Here is a 27,954-nt window from a genome sequence, read left to right on the forward strand (position 1 = left end):
CACCTTCTTCGGTTCAATTGTGTACACAGACACAATTTCAAAGAATCAGGCCTTTTGCAGTTGTTATTTTACATAAAGTTATGGATGCAGAAATTAGTCATCAGGACAAAATGTGTGACAAAATAATATAGGCGTTGAATTCTGCTTCCTAAATAAACTTACACTTAAGCTAATGTACATACACTAAATTTCTGATTTGTTGCATGTGATCAAAGATAAATTTAAACGTACTGCTATTTAAAATGCACTATGTTTTAATTTCTATAAATGTAAGACTTGCCAGTTTAGAGAGCTTTGTTTGAATGTGGTGTATTCATATATCTTATAGAGTCAGAACCATACACCACATTCGTATGTCTATTCTAATGTATTGATCTACACAAACCCATTTACCAACACTGGGTCCACAGCATACGTAGTATGGAAAACTCATTTCAACACTAGGAAGGAGAAAACTGAAGTGGGGATAAAAACATTAGTCACTAATAGCAAATTTAAATCAAGGTGCGACCTTTGTAGACCTCAATTCAATCAGTAAAGTCTAAATCAGGGAGTGGTGTGGTGTTCAGATTTAATAGCCCTGTGAAGATACTTAAGGAATATTTCATGTTACTGGACAGTGAGATGCCTGAGAACAGTCTACAGCATTTCCTTTGAAAATTTCAAGATGCCATTCCTACTTTTTGCCAAGAGTGGCTTCTGCTGATAAGCTCCTTGTAAAATTTTATTAAAACAGGTGTCTATTTGATACATTACACAGTTACTTTGAAAGAGTTGAGAAGTGGCCAAACACATTAAGTCTTCCATAGAATTTTAAAAAAACTGAGCAGGGATAAAGGAGCCCTTTGGCTACAATTCAATTTTATCAATGCTGATCATCTACTTCAGTAAGCTGTTCTCTCTAATCCATTGATCCTTTAGCATTTAGAAATAAATCTACTTCATTCTTGAATATATTAAACGATGGCCTCCACTGCCTTCTCTGATAGAGAATTTGAAGTTCATCACTCTTTGGGTGCAGAAATTTCTCTTGATCCCTTTCTAAATGGCATAAATTGCATCTTGACCCTCATTATAGACCCTTCAGCATTATTGATATCTTCTATGGGTCTAGCATATTTAGTCCTGTTAGAATTTTACAGTTCTCTTTTGGATCCCTTTCTGTCTTCTATACTGCAATGAATGCAACCAATTCAGCCTAATCTCTCTTCATACATCAGTGTGCCTATCAGAAATTAATATCATTAACTTTTGTTACACTCCCTCCAACGGCAAGAACATCCTTCCTCAAATCAAAGCTCAACACCGCTGAAGTTTTATCAAGGTCCTGAAAAGCTACAAGGCATCCTTGTTACTCTATCCCAAAGTTCAGCACAATTCCACTGTAGTCCACCCGACAATGCCGATGGCAGTGATTGAAGTTCAATTCCCACCGCGGTGTTTAAGGCATTTGTACAACCTCCCCATGACCGTGTGGGTTTCAAAAACCCATACAGGTGAGGGTTAGTAAGCTGAGGGCATCCTATGTTGGTGCTGAGAGCATGGCAACATTTGCAGAGGGCCCAGCACAACCTTGGACTATGTTGCTTGTTGATGCATTTCATTATAAGTTTTGATGCATATGTGACAGGTAAATAATAAAACAAATCTTTAATCTTTTAACATTGGTATTATGGAGACATTTTACAATGGTTTGGCTTCTCCAAGAATCTTTTGAATTATTAAACCTTTTTTGCCAATAACCCATATGAATTCCTGGCAGGGCCCATTACCTATCAGCTTTTATGTCAAGGATACACTTGAAGGTATATGATATGAATATATATTATGTTTTAGGCAGATTTACATGCTGTTATTCTGACAGAGTTTTGACAAAAGGTCATTAATTCGAAACATTCTCTCTACAGATGCTGTCTGACCTGCTGAAATTTGCCAAGGTTTAAACTTCATTGATTAAATGATGACAAAAATATTCAGGCAAAAGATGGGTGAAATGTAAGGAAAAGGTATGACCAGATTTACCTGATAAATAGATGTTGTCTCCTGCACTCACAACACTGAAGAACTCTCTGTCATAGAACGGCAGACTGGCTAATGGGTACCACTTGTTGGTCTGTGGGTTAAAGCAGTTGACAGCTGTGAGATCTCGTTGGCTCATTCCAATCATCTGACGACCACCGACCAGGACAATTACTTCAGCCACACCTTAAAGGCGACACAGAAAAATACGGATTCAATACAAGGTATTACTACCTGATAGGCACTTAACTTCATTATTTTTTCATAACTATAATCCTCTATCCACTGAGGAAAAATAAACTATTTGGCAATGTTTCCTGAATACCATAGGTCATTTCTGAATGCTTCAAGTGCACAGGATTCGAAATTCCATGTAAATTCAGACTGATGTTAATCTCTTTAAATTAAATCGATTATCACTTGCCTAAATATACTGTACAAGAAGTATTTGCACTTAAGTATCACCTTTTCCTGATCCTTAGATTTTAAGTTAAATATTTACACTCATTAATTGTTTTGTAACTCTGTGCTTCCTTACCACATAGGTGACTGCGTTTTGTACATTGATTTTATGCTGTATTATCAGAACAATCTTACACCGTCACTAAATTCCGAAGTAAACTCTTCTCTCTGCATTTCCATCATCTCCCAGCCAACCTCGCTCCCCAATTCTACAACCCACTGACACACGAGAAGCAATGTTCAGCAGAAAATTAACTCAATAGCCTCATTATCTCAGATCCCTGCAGCAACTGTATTTCACAACCGTGTCTCGGAGGCAAATTAACACCTTTCATTTCATTGGCCATTTGTTCTATTTGTTATTCTTCAGCCTGCAACATCCTATCCTTTGTTCTGTATATTGATTTGCAACCTTCAATGCAGCCATAGATTCTCCCCGTTTTTTTCATTCTTCCTTAACCAGACTATATAGCCACTTGTACAAGTTTCCATAAAATGCCCATTTGTCTGATGCCAAACTCCTAAATCATTCTAATCTGAGCTCTGTCACAGGAAGAAAATACTGGGGGGCAGAGGTAAAACTCAAAGATGTGTTCAAAGCCAGCCTGAAGACATACAACATCCCCAACAACTGTTGATAATCCCTGCCTGGCCTGTGACTGCTCAGTGTAGAGGAGGTCCATTCAGCATGATATTGAGATCCAGGGAGCAGGCCTTGAGAGGCCTCGCATCTGCCTACACCATCAGGTACCTCTTACCCCTGCTGACCCCATCAGTCACTGAACTGGAGCGGAAACAAATCATCCTTGATCCTGAAGGACTGCCTAGATAGAAATATTTCCATTAGAAACTTCAGGTATCTCTTTCAAGGTCTATGATTTATACGCAGATTTAGCAGATACTTCTAACAGGCCACTGAACAAGTGGGAGGGACTTCATTGTCACTTCCCACATCACACTTACTTAGCCTGAGAATTCTCTACCTCAAGGACTATCAACACCATTGCAGCAATTCCATTGATGATACCAGTACAAAATGGGAGTCAAAACTAGAATATCCTTGCTGGTTAAATAGTATTTTTAATTGACTATAAGCAAAGTCTTTAAAATTGACTGCCTTTTTGATCTCATTTTCCAATTAAACATTGACTGCAGCACTCAGAGAGCACTTAAAGGCCTGGTTTTTGTTAATTTAACCTCAAGAACATTAATATATCATCTCAGCTGAGGTGAGACAATGGGCCAGGTACAGACTGTTTTATTACATTATACACAAACAGAGCTGAAGAACTGTTAAAGTATTAAATGAAAGATGTCAGAATACCTTGAGGTAATTTGATTGTCAGAGTTTATATCTTATTTAAATTGTTTTTTTAATGGTTTTATTTCAGCACTTATGAAATTTATTATCAAGACGAGAACAAAGAAAGAAACATGTGGTGTTCTACCAATGCCTGAATGGTTTATCAGGTAACTGGTCGAAAATTTTACTCCACATGCACAACTGGTTGACAGTAGTATACACCAACTGGATATACCCATCCCTATGATACGAAGATATGAGAATGAAATCAGCTACTGTTATAATATCTGGCTACTGCCTAAACAATACCTGCCGTAAGTGGATGATAGATGAAGGGGGAAGTGTTTGCTGAGTGAGAGGCATTCTCATTCTCCCATAGTGGAAATGCCTGCACTACCTTCAGTGTTCAGCAGCAATCATTGCCACTTGCCTGAGACAGACTCCAGAGTTGTGCAATCGCAAACCACTACAGGGAGAAGATGGTTTCAGGAATGGAGGGGAAGAGCAGCAACCCACTCATCCTGCAACCACTACAAAGAGAAGCTCATCTTTGGTGCAACTCTACAAGTGGATAATATATCAGCTTCAGGACTATAAAGGAAGCAAGTTTCAGAAACATGTTTGTGCTACATGATGGCACACTTAGACTTTCTGCTGCACAACTACAGCTGTAAGAATTCAGTGCTTTCTTAGGTATTTATAGAATTGTTTTCCACAGAGGCACAATGATCCAGAAAGTAGACTCAGAAGCAAATCATGTTTGCTTTAGGAGACTCTGTGCTGCTGGTTGCTGAGCAACAACTCTACTAACCTGGCAGTCTTCTCTTTAGGGCTAGAATTGCACTGAGATCTACAACAGCACAGAAGGCTTTGGATATGTGCCAGTTTCACATTGAGAGTTTGGGGAAGAGGAACTCTGCTAGTGTTGCCTGAAGATCTCATCGTTCTTCCAATAGATTCTTAACCACCTTCACCTTGTGGTGAGAGACATGGAAGCTTTGTTGCTTCAACTCAGGTTAAAATCCCATCAGGATTACTCCCCATTAAAGAGCCAAGATTTGCATACACTCTTAACACATGTACTTACTTTATATGCTAGTTATAGCTAAATATCAGAGAAGTTATGAAAAGACTGAGTGTTTAATGGATAAGTTAATTGGCTTATTTCATCTGCTTGGCAGTAGTCATTTAATTTTAATGTGTACACCATTGCAAAACATAGAGTAACTACTTTATTAGGTAACTACTGTATGTTCATGGTCTTCTGCTGCTGTAGCCCATGCACTTCAATGTTCCATGTGTTGTGCATTCAGAGTTGCTCTTCTATATACCACTGTTGTAGCGTATGGTTATTTTGAGTTACTGTCGCCTTCCTGCCAGCTTGAACCAGTCTAGCCATTCTCCTCTGACCTCTCTCATTAACATGGTGCTTTGGTCCACAGAACTGCTGCTCCCTAGATGTTTTTTTTTTTTGTTTTTCACACGATTGTCAGTAAATTCTAGACTTGTCACGCATGAAAATCCCAGGATAACAGTAGTTTCCGACATACTCAAACCACCACATCTGGCACCAACAATCATTCCAGAGTCAAAGTCACTTAGATCACAGTCCTTCCCAGTTCTGATGTTTGGTTTGAACAGCAACTGAACCTCTTGACCACGCCAGCATGCTTTTATGCATTGAGTTGCTGCCAAATGAATGGCTGATTAGATATTTGTATTAACAAGTTCTATAGGAATACCTAACAAAATGGCCTCTGAATGTACGTCTTTTAATTTGGTATGCAAAGGTCCAATTTCCTTCTATCCCCACAGTATTCATTCTATGGAAGAACATATTTAAAGCAAAATCCTTTTGCCAAGATCCAATATTTAATGCAATAGAAAAATACATTATGCACTTAACCTGATGCAAAATACTTGATGCATACATATAAGTAACTCCTTGCATAATCAATGAGTTTTATCTGCAATTATTTTGGGACATGGGATCATTTTTCTTTGATTGTTTTTAGAGCAGGTGGGCTTGCTGGGGCAAATATAATTTTCTTTGTATTGATACTCTTACTACCACTCGCAAATGCAGATCTGCAGGATTCTGACTGTGATACTATCAAGGTATTTTGATGATGGATCTTGATGTTTTCTACACAGAGTCCATTCAATACTCCTCCAACCTTTGTTAAATCCATGCCTTGGACACAACAGTACTGATGAATGCTAATCTGCAGGAGCTGCCTTTGCCTTTACATGAGTTGTGTGTTAGTGTGAGATTTGTATTTGCATACTAGTTTAAATATGACTGCACATTGTTAAATCATAATTTATCTAAATAATAGTCAGTGCTTCACTAAGAATGGGATCAGATTGAAAACAGGAATAATTGGGTCTACCCGTAAATGTTACACAGATTTTTGCAATTTAATTGGCTTCCAAGTTCCTTTTGTTCCAAATATTATCCTCCACATCTTGGAGGATCTAACCCCGCATATCGATGCAGCTATAAAGAAGGCAAGACAGTGGTGATATTTCAGTAGGGGCTTTAAGGAGACTTGGCTTGTCACTTGAAAATTTCTACAGATGTACCATGGAGAGCATTCTTACTGGCTGCATCACTGCCTGGTATGGTGGTGAGGGGCAGGGGGTGGAATTACTGCACAGAATTGAAGTAAACCCCAGAGAGCTGTAAAATTAGTTAGCTCCATCATAGATACTAGCCTCTGTAGCATCTAAGACATCTTCAAGGAGCAGTGCCTCAAAAATGCAGTGTCCATTATTAATGATCCCACCACCCAGTACATACCCTCTTCTCACTGTTACCATTAGGAGAGAAGTACAGAAACCTGAAGCCACACACTCAGTGATTCAGGAACAGCTTCTTCCTCTCTGTCATCCAATTTCTAAATAGACATCGAACTCCTGAACACTACCTCACTGCTTTTTTTTTCCTGTTCTTGCACTACTTATTGTATTTAACAATTTAATTGACATACAGTATATATACTTACAGTAATTGTTTTTGTTCTATACTTATCATGTATTGCATTGTACTGTTGCTGCAATGTTAACAAATTTCATGATATATGCCAGTGATATTAAACCTGATTCTGAGATGCATTGACCACCATTTAGAATATTACCGTGGTTGATTTACAATGTAAACAACAGTGCTGATACCCTCACCTACCTGCAGATAGCCTTGGCCGTGTTCGAGGTGTCTGCATTTCCTGTCGTGCATGTGGTAACATGTGATAGCGTTTTGCTTCATTTACCAAGTCTCGGCAAGCCTCTGAGGACTTTATCAATTCCTCATTGTCAACAACGTTCAGCAGATAGCTTGGATGAATAAAGGGCAAACGGACCACAGCCAACAGCTCTGACACATGCTGAAAAGCAAGTACTCCCTATTATCACCACATCTGTCATTGAAGAGAGTAATAACAAAACATGCATGCAATCTTTTGCTCAAGTCTAAAACATTTCTCTGACATTAAATATACCTGTTGAAACCTATTGAAGTGGTTGTTTAAGAAATGAAAACTCTGCCCTGCATCTTGGCCTATTTACAGCCTTTAAAGCAACTGACCATCTCCCTCCTCTAATGCTTTCCTACCATTGCCCAACTAACCTCCTCCCTCTTTCTCTATAACCTCAACTGCTCCACAAGGAACTGTTTGATATCCTCCTCTTGTGCTGCTCTTCGCCATCCTCCACAAACCACAGGGTCATTCTCCACACCATTTGATAACACTCAACTCCACCACATCATTGTCTTTCTCTCTAAACAACTATACTCTCCAAACCATATGACTAGATGTTTGGTATTTAGTATTCGCTCACTTTAGGTTGTATCTGGAGATTCCAGTTGGCGGACAATTTCCCTCCACACCGCTCTGACATATTGGGAAATCATGCACTCGGAAGATTACAGCAGTGGTTTGCCTTTGCCTACTGCTTAGTATTAGATAAGAAAAAAATCTTCAATTAAATGCTGAAGAGAGAGAAGCTACTGTTCTCTCTTCCCGTCATAAATTTTAATTCTTACCCAATGATTCTATCTCTCTGGCAACTATCTGAAAATACACTAAGCCGTATTTACCATTAATGTTACAATTATCATTGATTTAAGTTTGGTACAACATTTCCATTTAAGTTTTGTACCAGAACCCTTTCTATTCTAATTCTTTCCTGATCAGAAAGTACCTGTTCTCCCTCATTTTGGTCCTATGGAAAATTTAAAAAATAGGCTTTTAAAGGTTGTTGATTAAGGCAGGTGGTTGGAGGGAAGATGCAGATCAGCAAAAGCTAATTGAATGATTAGATCAGAACTTTAGATTTAGATTCTCATTACCCAGGAAGAAGTGCTTCTTGACATTATTCTAATGTGACCAAGCATAAACTTTATGTACAGGCGTCAGAACCTGAATGGCGTGCTCCTACTTATCTGTTCCTGAGTCCTCACCTAACACTATTGCATGAACACCATTACTTCAGCAGTTTATGGACAACTCAGAATGCATATAAGATAGCCTTTCCCACATTATCCACAGAGTAAGAACATGATTTAAGGAGGCATAATTCCAGGAGTATTTCCACTGCAAAGGTGAAGCTTAATTAATATCATGAAATTAGTAAAAATTCTAGCAGTGGAAACAGAATGATTTAAGACCAAAGGCAAAGGAGCAGAATTAGGCCATTTGGCTAGTCAAGCCTGCTCCACCATTCACTCATGGCTGATACTTTTTTCCCCCTCCTCAGCCCCACTCCCTGGCCTTCTCCCCATAACCTTTGATGCTGTGTCCAATCAAGAACCTATCAAGCTCTGCCTTAAATACACCCAACAACCTGGCCTCCACAGCTGCCTGCGGTAATAAATTCCACAAATTCAGCACTATGTGGCTAAAGAAATTTCTCTGCATCTGGTTTAAATGGATGCCCCTCTATTCTGAGGCTGTGCTCTCTTGTCCTAGACTCCCCCACCATGGGAAACATCCTTTCTACATCTACTCTGTCTAGGCCTTTCAACATACGAAAGGTTTCAATGAGATCCCCCCCCCCAACATCCTTCTAAATTCTATTGCGTACAGACCCAGAAATATCAAATGTTCCTTGTACGATAACCCTTTCACTCCTGGAATCATCCTTGTGAACCTCCTCTGAACCCTCTCCAATGCCAGCACAGCATAAAAAGAAGCAACCCAACACCAGCTCCTGTGGAACACCCCTAGTCACTGGCAGCCAACCAGACAAAGATCATTTTATTCTCACTCACTGCCTCCTATCAATCAACCAATGCTCTAACCATGCCATGTAATACCATGGGCTCTTAACTTGGTAAGCAGCCTCATGTGTGGTACCTTGTCAAAGGCCTTCTAAAAGTCCAAATATACCACATCCACTGCACCACCTTCATCTATCCTATGTGTAATCTCCTCAAAGAACTCCAACAGGTCCGTCAGACAATATTTTCCCTTAAGGAAACTGTGCTGACCTTGTCCTATCTTGTCCTGTATCTCCAAGTACTCCAGAACTTCATTCTTAACAATTGACTCCAACATCTGAGGTCAGACAAACTGGTCTACAATTTCCTTTCTGCTGCCTTCTTCATTTTTAAAAAAGTGGAATGCAAACATTTGCACACTGCTAGTGTCTAACATAATGAAATTGATGCAAAATACTCACTGAGTTTACTTGCCATCTCCTTGGCTCCCATTATTATTTCTCCAGCCACATTTTCTAATGGTCCTGTATCCAGTTTCATCTCTTTTTTTAACATACTTGAAAAATCTTTTACTACCTTGCCTTCATATTTTATTTTTTCCCTCCTAATGATTCTTTTAGTTGCTCTCTGTAGGGTTTTAAATGCTTTCCACTAATTTTTGCATTGTTGTATGCCCTCTCTTTTGCTTTTACATCAGCTTTGACTCCCCTTGTCAGCCACGGTTGTAATATTTTGACATTTGAGTAGTTCTTTGTTTTTGGATTACATCTATCCTGCACCTTCCTCATTTTTCCCCAGAAACTCACACCACTGCTGCTCTGCTATCATCCCTGCCAGCATCTCATTGGGCAACTCCTCTCTCATATCACTGTAATTTCCTTTACTTCACTGAAATACTGCTTCATCAAACTTTACTTTCTCCCTATCATATTTCAAATTGAACTCAATCATATTATGATCACTGCCTCCTACGGGTTCTTTTACCTTAAGCTCCCTATCGCCTCTGGTTCATTAAATAACACCCAATCCAGTATAGCTCATCCCCTAGTAGGCTCAATGACAAACTGCTTTAAAAAGCCATCTCGTACGCATTCACTTGCTTGAGATCTATTTCCAGAGTTAACCTGACACTGTTGAATCATAATGTTCTCTCACCATTTTTGACACAATTATCCACACTTACTGAAAAGAGTTGTTTTACCTAGCTATGTTCGGTTTTAGGTACAACACATTATTGTGATAAAATAGTTAAAATAAATGCTACTTAATTATTCATTAATGACATTCAGCTGTATGCTTGAATCTCAAATTACTGGATATAAAAAGTCTACACTGAGGCCATTATAGCTCTATAATGTGAACAGGGATATTTATGACTATTTTGAAAATAATTTGAGGTTGTTCAAGTCTGAAAGAGCAGAATTTCATTCAAAATTTTCAAAATAATGTACGAAGTGCATCACTGCAATGAACTATTCATTTAAACCTTACAGCTGATGAACAAAACAGTTTATAATTTGCTAAGAACATTGACTCATATTCAAGCAACACACACAAAATGCTGGAGGAACTCGGCAGGCCAGGCAGGATCTATGGAAAAGAGTACAGTCGATATTCCAGGTCAAGACCCTTTATCAGGATCCATATTATTGGACCCACATTGATTCATATTATTGAGTTACTTGTTGCTGTTTGACTCAGTATTTGATTTTTAGCCAAACCTGTGTATGCATTTCAATAGGAACATCAATCAATAACCACACGACCAACACACATTAGCTATGATTTACTACCTGAATATTCAATTTCACTAACTTACAATGCATTTAAGTGCACTAGGAAGAGTTTGATAAATAAGCAAGCAATAAGGAAATCTGAGGAATTATATTTTGACCAGTTTTTCTCTTATAGTGGCACATGGGAGGATTAAGAACAAATTTAGTCAAGTCTGGTTAGCAGAAAATAACTAGAATGGTGGTATGTGTATGGTCAGAGAAGCAGAAGGAATAAAGCAATATTGGTAAGGAAGAACAGGAATAGAGGAACAAAGGGATTATATGTGAAAATGAGCACTTAGGATAATGGAAAAGCATGAACAAGTCCAAAGGATGAAATGGGAAACTGTGCTCCTGAGCTTGGAAATGGGGGTGAGAGTGGGATTACACTGAATAGAGATGGCAACAGAGCCTTGGTTGTTTAAGAAAATTGCTTCTGCACAGGAGAGTGCATATTGTGAGCCGTTCAATTTACATCAAAAAGCTAAAGTAAACAGGTGCAGTGACCTGAGTATGAAAACTCACTCATCATTTAGTGGGCAACTTATAGGCTTTTGCGACAGATAAATGAGACGAAGAGTCAAATTACCTCAACCTGGAACATCATATTAGACCTTCAAGCACCAAAGACCCTAAATAGTTGGTTTGGTGATGGAAAAAAAACACATGAAAATCTTCTGTTTATTGACAAGCAAGAGGACCCAGCAGCTGTAATGGGCCAGGTCTTTCTCCAACTGCTCCGTGCCCCAGATTTGCTCTACTTGGGATACCTGCAGTCGAACTTGTCTTTTCTAGCTGTGTAACTCCCACCAACCTGCAACCTCATTGTCAGAAGCCCTTTCCACTGTTTCTCTGATCAGATCACTTCCAAACAATTGAAGAAAATTTAACCACAATAAAAAAATAAATTGACAATTTTTAAAGAGCAATCTTTTTTTTAAGGGAATTACCTTCAGTTATCTCTATAAAGAAGAATGGCAATCTCCTTCAGATGAACAGCAGCACATGAGATGTGCCAGGTTTTGGTAGCATAAAGCTAAAGGGCCAGCTATATATTGTATCCAATCACTTAGCTCTGTAAGTTAGAGAACATCTCAGGTTCAGCATCATGTCTAGGGACGTAGTGGGATTTCAGATTGTTCAGAATCTGACCTAGAGTACATTCTGTAGTGTCCAGGCATGGAAACCCAGAAAGTGCTATTATGTGTACTGCAGCTTTTGGTCTAATGTGCATAAAATATTTAAGGAGTAGCTGAATTAATTATATATCAATCAGAAATATGTATTAATCTCTGAACGGAATTTATCTTGTTAAACCTGTGCCATGCATCTTAAATGTGCTGTTTCTAACTTTTATTTGGGTCAATGGCTGCATTTAATACCAAATGACCATCCACATTTATTGAAACTAGTGTTTTTCAAATTTTTCTCTGTTCAATAAAAAGTGATGAGAAACTGCTTAACAAGTTTTGCAATTTTTTTATTACAATATCAATTACTTACACTGCAAAATATGAAACTATATATCAATGGAAAGAATCCTGGTGGTGTATAGCTTACGTTAGAGAACTTGTAGTAAACACAGATTTAGTGTATACACATTTCTGTTGGTATAATGCCTGGAGAAGCTGTTAAGATAACTGAGCACAAAATCATTGGGATCTGGTAGAAAGTGAAGATTGAGCATTGGGCGTGATTGTTCAAAACATTTTGGATAAACAAAAGTGCCTGAAGACCAATTAATGGTCCAGATCAAAGCCTGATGATGAATCAGAAGGTCTGGACCAAAGCCCAAAGGTCAATTGGAAGGTCAGATTGAAGCCTGAAGGTCGATTAGAAGCTAATTGAGGAGCAATGGCCAGAGCTCGAGTCTGTGAATCTCTGCAAGTCTGCTGGGGAAGTCAGGCCCAGTTCCTGCAAATCCACAAGTCTACTGGAGGCTGGAGGCCTGGGATTAGAGGACTGTGGACGTGTAAAGTGGGTGGGTGGGAAGAGGGAGGAATGGGACTTGTTTCCCTGATGATGTTTGGTATGCTCTGTTTTGTTGTGTTCTGTGTTGTTCTGCTGAGCATTGTGGGCATGCTATGTTGGTGCCAGAATGTGTGGCGACACTTGCGGGCTGCCCCCAGAACATACCAACATACCCTTGCTGGTTATTCATGCAAAAGATGCATTTCATTGTATGTTTCAATATATATGTGATAAATAAATCTGAATCTGAGCTGTATGTATTACGGAAAAATGACAAAGATTAGTGAACAAGACATTGTCGGTAAATTAGTTATACTCGTCGTTTTGTAAAAAGAAATACATGGGATGTAGAAGTCTTAACAAGCTAAGAGTCAATGCTCATCCTATTGTCTTCTTTCAGGTGCTGAGTTCCTTTCTTGAATTGCAACCATCCATTTGATGGAGGATGTACCACACTGCCGTTAGATAGATTGCTTCAAGATTTGACTGCCGTCAATGGAAGAACAAGGGGAATTTTTACTAGATCACTTTCATCATGTTGTGGAGGAAAACATCTTTGCTGTTGCTGAATCATGATTTACAAAAAGGAGAGTGGAAGAAAAAAGTCTGTACGCTTCAAACTAACATCAATTTGACTAGTTTAACAATATAATTTAAGATGCAGTTGTTATTCTGAATAATTTAATTCCAAAATTTGCTTATTTATAAAGTTGAACTCATTAGAAGATGAATATGTCAGGGAATGGTGGATAACAAGATCAATCCACCACTCAGGTTTATAAACAACTAAAGGCCTCTGGAAAACATCTTACAGAGTCCAGATAACAAACACATGACCATAATTACCTCAGCAACTTGCATTCTACAGCTCTCTGTTACAGCAAATTTCATAGGTTCAGCTTTCACTGAATGGAGAGGCTTCTCCTCATCTTAGTATTAAACCTATTGCCTTGTAACCTGAGACTGTGATCCCTCTTTCTAGACATCTCATCCAGGGGAAGCGGTTTCCGTACCTCCTATCCTTCAAATGTGGCCAGAATTTTGTAAAATTCAACCGCATCCTCTCTTATTTTTCTAAACTCTAATGAATATAATCTAACTTGACCTAATTTGTCCTCAAATGGCAGTCTAGCCATCAAGAGATTGATTGGGTTATTAACATCACAGTGCAACCAGTATTGTGATAGGTGAATTGATATGTACAACATTAGGATTCTAAAACTGTTCTTAGCTGCCTTTCAGTGATTCCTCTAATATCTGGGTAGGAAGCATTTTCATGAGGGTGAGATTCTGTGTCTGGAATGATTGCTGGGCTCAGATAGGCTACCTGCACTATTGTACATAAACCACAGTCACCCAAGTACCAGTTACACTATACTCCGGCCTCAGATCTTCAGAAAGCAAGGGGAGACATTTAAGGAAGGTATCTTTAAAGCTGGATATTGGAGAGCCAATTGATGGAAAGTACAACAAAGGAATAGTCTCCAATTAAATTTCTAGATTTTTGCAAATAAGTAATGCTGTAGAATACAGAAATATAGATTACTTTCATAGTTGAAGTGTACCTGCGTTCGGTTCAATGGGTCCTTCTTAATCCATTTAATTACCGCCTCATATACAAGCTCTTCAGCCTTTGTGTTCAGGCTGTCATTAGAAAGAAAAGCAATAAGGTCGTCTTTTGAGATGTTCAGAACTTCATCTTGAGCTGTTACTTCTGGAAAATTTTGCAGGGCAAAGGCTTTTGCCATACTGTGTAATTCATTACACTGCATGGCTTTTGCCATGGCAAGGATTCCTAGGCAGTTGGTAGCTGTTAGTTGTTTCTCTGAAAGAATAAGCACAAGTCAAGAGTTGTGAGAACCTACTATTAACCAAAGTGCACAATTCATATCACTGAACATGAACACTTAGCCCATACTCATTCTAGAGACTTCATTTCCAAGGTTGTTAGAACATGGTGCTGATGATGTTTCAGACATACAGTAGCATTGTGAAAGTTTTGATAAAGACATGCACAATATAGAGTTATACACCATGTCCCACTCATGGTGAATGCATTATATTATGGGCTGAGTGTGCTACTTACTTTCAAGTACAGCTTTATAGGGAATAATTATCAAGAACTATTCAAAATAGGAATACTCTCATGATCTGTTCCTTCCATCAAATTTGTTTCAAAGTCTTCTGCACAAAATTCAAGTCGTAATAATTTGAGGGATACAATGAAGAGGAATTTTCCAGTAAATAAGATCTTTGAAGGAGGGATTGTGATTATGCAACAAAATACCATGCCATAAGGTGGTGGTGCAATATTGTTAGAATAACTTACATTAGAATAACCTGGAAGTTATTCTTATTATTAACCACTTCAGCGGAATATGTTTGGCGATCTTTACCCATGTGACTGAATGTTAACATTACCCTCAAGATCAATTGACTACTGTTAGGTATGCTTTGGATGATATTATTTTGCTAAGTGAACTATCAGCTGAAGATTTACATATTTGAACTGGTCCCACTCATGAAGCCTCATGGATACCCTCAGCATGTCTTTCATTTACCCTTGGTCATTATTAGCATTGCTGTTTAAGTATTACTAATCTTTCCTTCTCCACATATACAGGATCACTAAAAAAACAATTTAATCACTATTCAGCTTTTTCCCCCTAAGTGAAAGCAAGTGAATATTATTAGGAAACAGAGTTAGTCAACCACAGCAGATGAAATGAAAAAGCACTATTAAAACTCAGTGCCCACAAGCTTTGAAGGACTTTTATATTCTGTGCTGAATTTGTTATTTCTCATCCTGAGAGAAAATACAGCCTTTCACTCGGAAGGATTCCAGCCTAGCATGCTTGAAATCGAAACAATCTTTCATGGGTAACATAAGTAGCTCATTTGTGCTGTATTTTTGTAGTGGTTTCAACAACAGTCCTTGAATCTCACACTGTTTGGGATTGTAGTCCATTCTGAAACATCACTGTGATGATTGTACGTTCTAGTACCAATTGTTTGGCGACAATAAAGTATTAACAGGAAGCATTAAGAATGGCCTTTAAATGCTCTTATGTGGCAGGAGACTGGCAGAGGGTCAAGAAAGTTTATGAAGGTATCACTTAAATTGATGCCAAGTTGAAGTGGGCCTATATTACAATGTGATGAAAGATCATCAGCCTAAAACGTTAATTGTAATCGTCCCTTCAAGAGTTCTGGCTGATCTGCTGAAGATCTGATATTTTGTTTTTATGTTACTTATAAGTATGAATTTAACCATTGCAAAATGTCAATAAAGTTAACTTAGTGTTTAAAATTACATTTGCAAGTTTCTTTTCAACATTATAGATCAAGTGTAGAAAGGGAGTAAATAAGGGGTGTTTCTTGGCAACACAAAAATAACAGTAATGCACATCAAGAAACAGTAACACTATGGATAAATGCACGGTAGTCCCACCCACTGTGGACGGTCCATTATAGGGAGATGAGGACTTCTAGCTGAAAACAGTTCACTAGAAATATATCTGTAATTGACAGTACAGCAGTAGTATCTGCTCAGTTGTTTCAGTAAGTGTATGACGTTAGCTGTACTTAACAAAATACATATATAGCAGATACCCGAACTCCACTTAAATCAGGTAGTATTCCTATTTTAGAGCTATATTTTATATTGAGGAAACAATATAAAGACAGATTTAGTAAACCGTTAGTTTTCTGCAAAATGAGTTGCACCTTGGAATAATTCAATTAATGTAGAACAAATGAGATAATTGATTTAACAGGTCACGCACAATTTCTTTTACTGAGAACTGTCTGTAAACAAACTTTACCATGTCAGGAATGTGTGTTTTCTATAGCTACCCATGTTATATTACTCTGAATATATTTGCTTTCATTTAATTGAATATTATCCAAGTTTATTCTAAGGGTTTCTATAATTAAATTAATGAAACCTATATTGTATCTGCAGAGGTGTCTGGTTACTTGAGACAAATTAGGACCACTACAGTCGGGCCAATTAAGCAGCTGTCCCAGTTAGTGGAAGTTTCCTGGAAATAGTTTAAAAGGTATAAAAAAGGACAAACTAAGGAACAGATTTTGTAATTAAATGAAATACAGAACAAATTAGAACACTACCATTAGTAACTACAGTACTATAAAACTGTATTAGTTCCTAATAATTATCAACAGAGGAATTCATCCGCTGTGCGCTGCCAAGTTCTTCTGATTGACTGTAAGTGAACAAAATGGATTATCCATTACAGCTAGTGCAGATAATGGATAATCCTCATTTTCAGTGTAACATTCAAAATAATTGTTGATACCTTCAAATTCTTCATAGTTCCCAACTTGTTGATGTAATGAAATTATTTCATTTTCACTCCTGGCCATTTCTGGCATCTCCAATTTTGAATACTTAAAACCACAGTGAACAAAACAGTTCTGAATTGTCTTACTGCATATTTCTCACCAACTATCAGTGCCAAACTGCACTGCATCTGTTGGCCTAAATGGATAGCATCACACAAGCATGTGCAACTTGACATTATTTAAAAGCTTTCGCACTAGGCACGGTGCAGTATTTAATGGCCTCACAAATGCATGCAACTGATGCTAGTTAAGAGACTATTCAGCACCAGTGTCCTGTCCCAATTAAAGAGCATAGTGTCCCAAATAAACGAGGCTATTTTATCAATTAGTTTTTGTTCTTTAAGAATTGTCCCAAATAAGTGGCTGCCCCAATTAACTGATGGCCCAATTAACCAGAATCAACTGCATTTATTTGTGAATACCAGAAAACATATTGTTATCATCTTGAAAAGTTCATTAAAATTTTATGGCTTGTGCTAAGGGCATTGTTCTCTTTAAACCACGCAGGTGCACAGTAACTGAAATGCTCTGGTGTACATAACCTTTGTTGTTGCACAGCTGGAATTTTGAAACTATGCTAATACAATTTTGAATCTATGTTAATATAATTGTGAAGTACCCTGTTATTAATTATGTGTTAATGAATATAACACGTAAATTTTCTAAGCAATCATTTCCAGAACTGATGATGAGTGAGCCAGTACCACAATCTTCACTATAAAACATTTACATTGTCAGTGTTTCAAGTTACAACACCGTTACAAATTGTAACAATTAATGCAGAAGGGAAGTTGGTAACTCATTGTTAATAAATGGCCAGCTTGCTGAACACCCACGTCATCTAGTCTAAAAGTTTTAATTTTGATATTATGCCTGTCAGAAGTAGAAAGTTATGATGCTCTAAAGAGGATTAGGAAGTACCTTTCATCTGGATGCAAAATTTTTCAATCTTTATTGTAAACATTCATAGTATGCACATTACAAAAAAGTCATTTAAAATGCTCCACAGTTTTCAGACCATGTAAAAATTTCCTGTTCAGAGCAATGGTTGGTTTGTTCAACTATTAAAAAAATAAAGGAAACATGAGTAAACTTAGAGAGAAAAAGCTGGAGACCCTAAAGCAGACCTACATTGAGTTCAATCTGACTGGCAACTCCTGTGATGCTGCTGGTATCAAACTGTACCAATCTCTGCTGTTTCTTTGGGTTCATCAGATGTGTGGAGAGGGGGCGCTTGCTACATGGGTAACAGCTTGCTCTCCATATTATACTGCACAGGTTTGCGTATCTAGGCAGCTAGGAAGCAATATCCATGGTCAACTCTGACTGACGGAGGCCTCGATAGGATCTTAATTAGTTTAGGCATGAAAGGTTACAGGGAGAAGGCAGGAGAATGGGGTTGAGTGAAAAATGGATCCGCCTTGATGAAACAGCAGAGCAGACTTGATGGGATGAATGGCCTACTTCTGCTCCCACCTCATCTTATCAATCTGTAGGTGAGAAACGTGACCAGGATCTGGAACCACTTTGTTTCCTCTGTTACAAACCAGGCAAATTGTTGAGTTTCTAGGACAATGTTCACTGCATGAAAAATAAATAACTGCATTAATAGTATTAATAATTTACTTACCTAAAAATGAAACACAAACTTTGCAGAAGGTTCGGAACTGAAATTTACTGGCAGCTTCCAGCAGGGTTTTAGCATTTCCAGAATTGATGATGAGTGAACCAGTATAAACAAATTCCAGCAGCATTTCCAGGATATCTGCATTTATGTTTGAAATCGTCAACTCCAGCTTCTGTCCATTCTTGTTATCCTTTGAAGCCCTGGCAACATCAGGCAATACATTAGAAATTAGAGCCAATTACAGTTACTTCCACGGTTCAATGAAAGGTGGCTTCATTCCACATACTGTGCACTAAAATGCTCTAATAATTTAAAACAAAGTGAGCTGAAAGAGAAAGAGTAAGCAACACCCAGTACAAGAAAAAAATAACCCACATCATCATGCAAAATGTATTTGAAAATGGAACGACAGCTTAAGGATAAAAGATAAAATAATTGTTCATAAACAGAAAGCGAAGCCCTAATGACATAAATTTGTAAATAGAGGAAAGTAGGTAGAGACAAAATGGTTAAAGCAGAAAGGTGGGGAAAAGGACTAGTTCTGCCACAGGAAGCCAGCAGCCATCCTATTGGAGTTCCATGACTGTGGCCTAGGCCGTCTGTTCCCCTGAATAAAGCAAAACACCGAGGTCTCAAACAGTCCTGTATCTTAAATTTACATTAGTTCCACTGATAAAGGAAGACAGAATTTGACATCAAACTCATTTCAAAAGCATCTGCAAATGAAAAAGGTTTAATCCTGTTTTAAAAAGAAGGAACATTTGCTTCACTTAAAGGAAAAAAGATGTAGTCTCCAGAAGTGATTCAGCAGCTCCTAACTGCAGCTATTCAAACATGTGTCCAGGTCAAACAGAAATTGGTTTCCAGGTCCGATGTTTCCTTTTATTTTGCATGCACAGAACTGGACAGAATGTCACATTAGCACCTTACAGAGGTCACATAAAGCAATGTTTAGTCAAAGCAACAATGGATCCATGAATATCTAAATGCTTAGAATAAGTAAAATCACAACTATTTCTGTACTAAATCTACTTCTTCCTTATGAAAGCGATATGTGGAAACTATGTTGGTTTCTAATTTCTAAATATACTATATAATTTGTAAGATTAAACAATTGTGATTTAACTACACACTGGTTTTATTGGCAGCAAATTATGCACAATTATATAATATTATGTTGTGCCATATAGAAATTTTATGACAATTCTGATCTTTCATTATTGTTTAGAGAAATTGTGGGACAATGGGATTCTATGTAAAGAAGAAAGTAATATTAATGGATGTCAGCTTGTTTATATTGTAGCACATATACCAGATGGAAACCATTTTAAGAAATAACTGGGAATCCGCATATACTGTGCTCCTCCAAGTCATGGCATCACCAACAATTTCAGCTCTGGGTCATTACATTGGTCCATGGGAACCTCCATCATTACTAGCAGAACCTAGGACAATAGGAGAATCAGATGAGATAACTTACAGCCTGAAGCTGGCCATAGGTGGAGATGAGGATGGCAGACAAATGGAATAAAGTACTCAGTAGGGAGATCCAGGTGAAGCTGCAAAACATTTTCAATGGAGTGCTTGCCTTAAGTCTTCAGTCTGGACTAGGTTCATGCTGGCAAGTTCTACAAATGGCAATCAAATCTTTTTTTGATGCCCAAAGGTAAGAAGGTTTGAATGGCTTCTTCACATCATTAAGAATACTGTATTGGGCTTGTGCTATAGGAGCTCCATAGTCCATCATTTTCATATTAAGATTGCCCTATAAATCATGGACAATGAAAATCCAGTTCCCTGTTCCTTTTTTTCTTGAACTTTGTACAGTCCAGGATTATAGGTATTGTAGAAAAATGAATAAGAGACAACCCTTCCACCACTTTCCCAACAAAGTAAATAATATCGAATCATTATTGCACACCAAACTTAAAACTAAGTATCCACTGAAGTCAAAGGCAATCAAACTTTAATGAACTACTCACATCAAAATGTAATACAAGTGCAAGTCTGATTTATAATTCTTACGCTCTGTTGGTTGAGCTTGGTGTATGAATTTTATCCAACCTTTTTCCAAATTTCCATCTGAGATGATGACATATGCTATGCTGGATTATACTTGATACAGGCTTCTTCATTTATAGCCATTGGCAGACATTCTGACATAGAGATCAGCAAAACCCAAACAATCCTAACCATTCCAGGTTCACACCTTTCTATTCCTTTTCCACACACTCCTTGCTTCAACTGAGCCACTGAAGCTTTTTGAATCGGTGGCCTTCTGAGGCCATATTACTATTCGAAATATTGTCCCCTGGGATAAGCAAAGGGATTTAAATAAGTTTTGGATGGATGTTAACTACAAAAGCATACATGAAGATGTATGTATATCCAGAACATTTGGGGGGGGGGGTGGAGGATTTGAGGGCAAGCATGCCTCCATGTGCCATTTGTCTCCTATCATCTTCCTCCTGACCCATCTGCTGACCTTTTGTACATCCCTCGTTCCAATCACTCTTTTCACAAATCAGTCTTCACCCTCCATAGCCCTCATTGAGTTTCACCACACCTCTTTCCTCCTTTAAAAACATTGCTGCTCATTATCAGTTTGTGTGTTGGCCACAAAATATGTCTGATAACCATTTTGTAGAGGGCCCAAGGAGATGTTTAAATTATTTTTAAGTAAGAGCTAGAATGTTGAGTTCACAAGATCCAAAACAAAGCATGCAGAAAAATAAACAAAAACCCTTTTGAATTTAAATTCTTATTTGGGGATTTTTGTTCACTTACAGATTAACGACAAAAATTTTTGAGTCATGGAATCATACAGCATGAAGACAGGGCTTTCAGCCCATCTCATCCATTCTAACCTATATGTCCATGCAAGCTAGTCCCATTTGCCTGCATTTATTCATATCCTTCTAAAACATTTTTCCAAGTACCAGTCCAAGTATCTTTTAAACCTCTTTAGCTTCCTCAGGCAGCTCTTTCCACATACCTACCACTCACTGCGTGGAAAAGGTTTCCAGCAGGTTCTTTTATATCTTTTGCCTTTTATCTTAAATTGATCTGCTCTAGTTTTAGACTTCCTTACCCTGTTAAGACTGAGATCATCCACTTTACCTATGCCTTCTATGACTGTATATGCTTATAAAGGTCACCCCTTAGCATCCTAACACAATGCTAATTCAAACAACTTAGAAACAATGCACAAATATAACACACCTGCTCCTACGGCTCCTGCCCCTACAAAGTACCCAGGACATCTTCAGGGAGCGGTGTCTCAGAAAGGCAGCGTCCATTATTAAGGACCTCCAGCACCAAGTGCATGCCCTTTTCTCACTGTTACCGTCAGGTAGGAGATACAGAAACCTGAAGGCAAACATTCAGCAATTCAGGAACAGCTTCTTCCCCTCTGCCATCCAATTCCTAAATGGACATTGAAGCTTTGGACACTACCTCACTTTTTAAAAAATATACAGTATTTACATTTGCACATTTTTAAAAAATCTATTCAATACACGTAATTGATTTACTTGTTTATATATTATGTTTTATTTTATTTATTACTATTATTTTTTTTCTCTCTCTCTGCTAGATTAAGTATTGCATTGAACTGCTAAGTTAACAAATTTCACGTCACAAGCCGGTGATAGTAAACCCAATTCTGATTCCTTATCACTAGTCAAGGCCCCAAACAGTCGTTCTGGGTGAGGAGACACTTCACCTGTGAGTCTGTTGTGGTTGTCTACTGTATCCAGTGCTCCCAGTGCAGCCTTCTCTACATCGATGAAGGCAGACGTAGATTAGGAGATGGTGTTAAACAAGCACATTCGTTCTGCCTGCTACAAAAGGCAGGTTTCTCCAGTGGCTACTCATTTTTTAGTTCTACTTCCCCTTCTGGCATGTCAGTCCGTGACCTCCTCTATAGCCACGATGAGGCCACTTTCGGGTTGGAGGAGTTACACCTTATATTCTGTCTAACTTCCAGTAATTTTTCCGTCCACCCTTATCTCTTCTTTCCATTCCCCATTCTGGCTCCCCTTTATCCTTTCTTTTCTTCTAGCCTGCTATCACATCAGTACGTGTCCTTCCTCCTTCCCTTATTCCCATGGTCCACTATCCTCCCCTATCAAATTCCTTCTTCTTCAGCACTTTACCTCTTCCACTATCTCCTCCCAGCTTCACCCCCCTCCATCCCACCCCAAACACCAACCTTCCCCCTGACATAATTTCACTTATCACCTACCAGCTCGTATACCTTCTGCTCCCCTTCCTTCTTATTCTGGTTTCTTCCCCCTTCATTTCCAGTCCTGATGAGGGGTCTCGGCCCAAAACATTGACTGTTTATCCCCCTCCATAGACGCTGCCTGACCTGCTGCGACCCTCCAGCATTTTGTGTGTGTTGCTTCGGATTTTCAGTATCTGCAGAATCTCTAGTGCTTACAAATATAACACCTTGTTCAGAACAACCTGACGTACTTTGTAACTAATGGAATATTAATTAATTACTTAATTACAAATGTTAAATCCATAAAATTAGCATTCACTCCTCACTGGTAAGCATGGGTTTAAAGGAAAGCATAAAAATTAAACAATAAAAATTCTATATTAAAATTATGTTAAAAAATGACAATGTATTCAGAAAAAAAGAACAGAATGTAACTGGCGCTCCCAGTGACCAGAATAGACATTATGAAGTTAGGACAGGCTTATAGCAACTTCCTGTTTGTTGTCGGTGGTCAGGCTCAACACTAACAACGATGAGATGGCCTACAGAGAGGAAGTGGAAGAGCTCGAGACCTGGTGCCAGGCAAATAACCTCTTTCTCAATGCCAACAAGACAAAGGAGATGGTTATCAACATCAGGAGAACTTGCACCACTCATGCTCCCCTTCAAACTCCAGGGAATGCATACTTCACACAAGCTCTCACTGTCCCAGAACAAATCCTACACAGTCAGGAAAGCTCACCAATGCCACTATTTTCTGAGGAGGCTGAACATCCATATTCACATTATTTTACAAATGCACAGCAGGGAGCATTCGTACATGCTCCATCACCAAAGGGTATGGAAACTGCACTGCAGTAGCCAGGAAGGTTCTACAACATGTAGCCAAACTGCCCAATGCACCACCGGCACCAGCCTATTCACTATCAAGGGGATATACAGAAAAATGACAGCAAAGGGCCAGTAACATCATGAAGGATCCCACCCACCCTGCTCATGGACTGGTCGTCCCACTCCCATCAAGGAAAGGGCTATGCAGCATCAACACCAGGACCTCCAGACTCAAAAACAGTTACTTTCCCCAAGCAGTAAGGCTGATCAACACCTCCACCCCTTAACCCACCCTTCTGCACCCTCAAACACCACTACTTTATTATTTCTTGTCAGTTACCTTATGGATTTGTGCGTGGAAGGTCATGTTTGACAAATCTTATTGAATTTTTTCATGAGGTTACTAGGAAAGTTGACGAGGGTAAAGCGGTGGATGTTGTCTATATGGACTTCAGTAAGGCCTTTGGCAAGGTTCCACATGGAAGGTTAGGTAGAAAAGTTCAATCATTAGTATTAGTATTAATATCAAAGTAGTAAAATGGATTCAGCAGTGGCTGGATGGGAGATGCCAGAGAGTAGTGGGGCAATAACTGTGCGTCAGATTGGAGGACAGTGTCTAGTGGTGTGCCTCTGGGATCTGTACTGGGTCCAATGTTGTTTGTCATATATATTAATGATCTGGATGATGAGGTGGTAAATTGGATTAGTAAGTATGCAGATGATACTAAGATAGGTGGTGTTGTGGATGATGAGGTAGGTTTTCAAAACTTGCAGAGAGATTTAGGCCAGTTAGAAGAGTGGGCTGAAAGATGGCAGATGGAGTTTAATGCTGATAAATGTGAGGTGCTACATTTTGGTAGGACTAATCAAAATAGGACATACATGGTAAATAGTAGGGCATTGAAGAATGCTGTAGAACAGAGGGATCTAGGAATAATGGTGAATAGTTCCCTGAAGGTGGAATCTCATGTGGATAGGGTGGTGAAGAAAGCCTTTGGTTTGCTGGCCTTTATAAATCAGAGCATTGAGTATAGGAGTTGGGATGTAATGCTGAAATTGTGTAAGGCATTGGTAAGGCTAAATTTGGAGTATTGTGTACAGTTCTGGTCACCGAATTATAGGAAAGATGTCAATAAAATTGAGAGAGTACAGGGGAGATTTACTAGAATGTTGCCTGGGTTTCATCTCCTAAGTTACAGAGAAAGGTTGAACAAGTTAGGTCTTTACCCTTTGGAGCGTAGAAGGTTGAGGGTGGATTTGATAGAGGGATTTAAAATTATGAGGGGGATTGATAGAGTTGACGTGGATAGGCTTTTTCCATTGAGAGTGGGGGAGGTTCAAACAAGAGGACATGAGTTGAGAGTTAAAGGGCAAAAGTTTAGGGGTAACATGAGGGGGAACTTCTTTACTCAGAGTGGTAGCTGTGTGGAACGAGCTTCCAGCAGAAGTGGTTGAGGCAGGTTCGATGTTGTCGTTTAAAGTTAAGTTGGATAGATATATGGACAGGAAAGGAATGGAGGGTTATGGGCTGAATGCAGGTCGGTGGGACTAGGTGAGAGTAAGAGTTTGGCACGGACTAGAAGGGCCAAGATGGCCTGTTTCTGTGCTGTAATTGTTACATGGTATGGACACTGCTAAGCTTAATGTCACGTTATAGACATACAATAAATCTATGCATATAAGCTATCTTATGAATTTACTGTATATTTATTGTGTTTTGTTGTTATTATTATCATTGTGTTCATTATCTTTTGTGGTTTTTTTGTGCTGCAGCCGATCTGGAGTAACATATTTGTACAGGAAATGACATTAAACAATCCCAGATCTTGAACGCATAGAGGATGAGTTACAGGCAGCAACGTAACAACTGCATTTATTGAGGTGTGGGAGACCTAATAACAGAGAAGCATTGAACTTAAATTAACCTGTCAATATATTATCTAATTAAATATTTCATTTATCGCTGAGTATTTAATGAGATCTAATTTTTCACGACTTGTACACAATATCTTAGTAATGTTGTAATACATATTTTTTGTAATTTTCCAATAGTGATTTAATGTTGATTTTTGTTACTTTGTACTGAAGTGAAATGATATTTGTAATGGAAACACAGTGAAAAATGAGGACTAATACAGTTGTGACACTGTGGTACGAGGAATGTTTTTCAAAGTTAAACTGGAGTTTATTGCCCATATGGACAAGAACATATATGTACAGTTGCAATTTAAAAAAAAATCACTTTCAGCAGCATCACAGGTACACAACATTATGTAAGCAGCATTTACAAGAAAATCATAAATTAAGTATCAATTATACACAAAAAACAATTAGACAGAAAAAAAGCAAGTCCATTTTAGTGCAAAGTGATCAGAGTGGTAGTGTTGCTTAACTGTAGTAGTGATTAGCGTTTTGTCAGTCAGTTCAGGAGCCTCCCCAAGCTCTCCACCTTACTATTTTTTAATGAGGACAGAATTTCTAATATAGCTATTAATATCTATCAGCTGAAGCAGTTGAATAAATGGGAAGACACTTTTCACAATAATCACCTCTGCTCTTTCCCCAGACTCCGCTGAAACTCCATCCTTGAAATAACTCAAGTATAGCGATCAATTGTGAACTTGCAATACAAAATATTGCCTCTTCTACTCTGAGATACATCTACCATTAACTCATGTGAACAAGTCTCTAATTTATCCTTCAAGAATTGGGGATTTCACTCATTAAGTACCAAATATTTTCAAACGTCCACTCATATTTTCAGCCATGTAATATATATAAAATACTGATCACTAACTTTGGCTGACAAATATTTTGGAAATGCTAAAACTTAGAGGGCCACAGATATCTTCAAGGTCAACATTTTTTTGAATAAATACACATGCTAGTTACAAACAAAAGTCTGTGGTTAAAGCGGATGAAAATGAAAAGTGAAGTAGTGATGAAAACATCAGGAACATGGTAAGTTCAGCTGAGGGAATACAGCAATAGTGAACACATTCACTTGGACACATACCAGATTAACAAAATGATTTGCAGACAAATACATATGAATAATCCACAAAGAAGGCCATATTGACAAACCCTAGACAGCATAAAACATGCAACAGTAAAAGATAACGAGTAACGACTGGAAAAACAAATAATGTTGACAGCTGTGGTCAATCCTTTCATCCTGCAAATAAAGCTCAATCCTGGACACTGGTTCTTCAGTAGAAAGGAAAGATAGTGCAAGTTTTATTCTAATGAAAGTGTTGCTTTGGTCCTTAAAGCGTTACCTGCTGTGTGTAATATACAGTTTATACTGAACTATGATATGAATAAGTTTTATGTTTGAGTCTAGTATGGGAATTAAACATGATCATTGCCAAACCACTTCTCAATATTGGGGTATTTCAAAGTTCCATAAAATTATAAAAGTATGTTTAGATTACATCCATAAATTGCTAGCATTCAGAATATGGAAATAATTTATTCTATTAGACGACCAAAAAACTCTCCATCAATCATCATTCATCATGAAATGTCAGCACCTACAAAAGAAATCAGTGGTGCTCAGTTTGAAATCTACAGGATCCATTTTACTTCCATGTGCTGAAATGGATTTTTTTTCCAATAGACAGCAGGTCAATGCCCAAAAGGTGTCCTTATAATTTACTGTATGTAAGATAGCTCTGTAGTTCAGCCATGTGTAACAAATATGTAGTCTAGTTACTTAGAAAAATGACTGACTTGTTGACACACATTTCAGAGCTTTAAAGGTATTCCATATGTGGTTCCTCAAATGCAAACTATTTAATTTAAACAGCATACACTTACAAATTGCCAAGTATAACAGCATGCATTATTTAACTCCACAAAGAACTTGTGTCAGAAACTTCAGTAAGTTACTTTCATGACATCCATCCAACACAACACAAGCTCAAGTATGGTAAAAGAAACAATATGCCTTAACATAAGCAGATTTACAGAAGCTACTTTCAGTTCATAAAACTAGCACTTATTTGGAATCCTTCCAATAGTAATATTTTTTGCCTAACCCAATTCAAACCTGACATGAAAGGAAATAACTGGCCAGTTTGTTTCAACAGTTTTATGCTGTTATGTTTGCACTTCATATACCATAAGGAAACAAAGATGGCCTGTTTGATG

General features: G+C 38.2%; 1 protein-coding gene across 11 annotated transcripts in view; it reads right to left on the minus strand.

Annotated features, from left to right (window-relative positions):
- LOC140194009 (kelch-like protein 29) overlaps positions 1–27,954 on the minus strand; it is a 483,953-nt gene that overhangs the window by 64,599 nt on the left and 391,400 nt on the right. For all 11 annotated transcript variants that reach the window (XR_011885023.1, XM_072251316.1, XM_072251314.1 and 8 more), the window contains 4 exons: positions 18,747–18,943; positions 14,317–14,576; positions 6,972–7,170; positions 2,023–2,205 (listed from right to left, as the gene is read on the minus strand). Coding sequence is in view for 10 of the 11 variants with exons in the window: in XM_072251316.1 (XP_072107417.1) it covers positions 2,023–2,205; positions 6,972–7,170; positions 14,317–14,576; positions 18,747–18,943 (839 nt within the window). In the remaining variant the exon portion in view is untranslated. The remainder of the gene's footprint in view (positions 1–2,022; positions 2,206–6,971; positions 7,171–14,316; positions 14,577–18,746; positions 18,944–27,954) is intronic.

The sequence above is a fragment of the Mobula birostris genome, chromosome 2 (assembly GCF_030028105.1).
Source record: "Mobula birostris isolate sMobBir1 chromosome 2, sMobBir1.hap1, whole genome shotgun sequence".
Classification (NCBI taxonomy): domain Eukaryota; kingdom Metazoa; phylum Chordata; class Chondrichthyes; order Myliobatiformes; family Myliobatidae; genus Mobula; species Mobula birostris.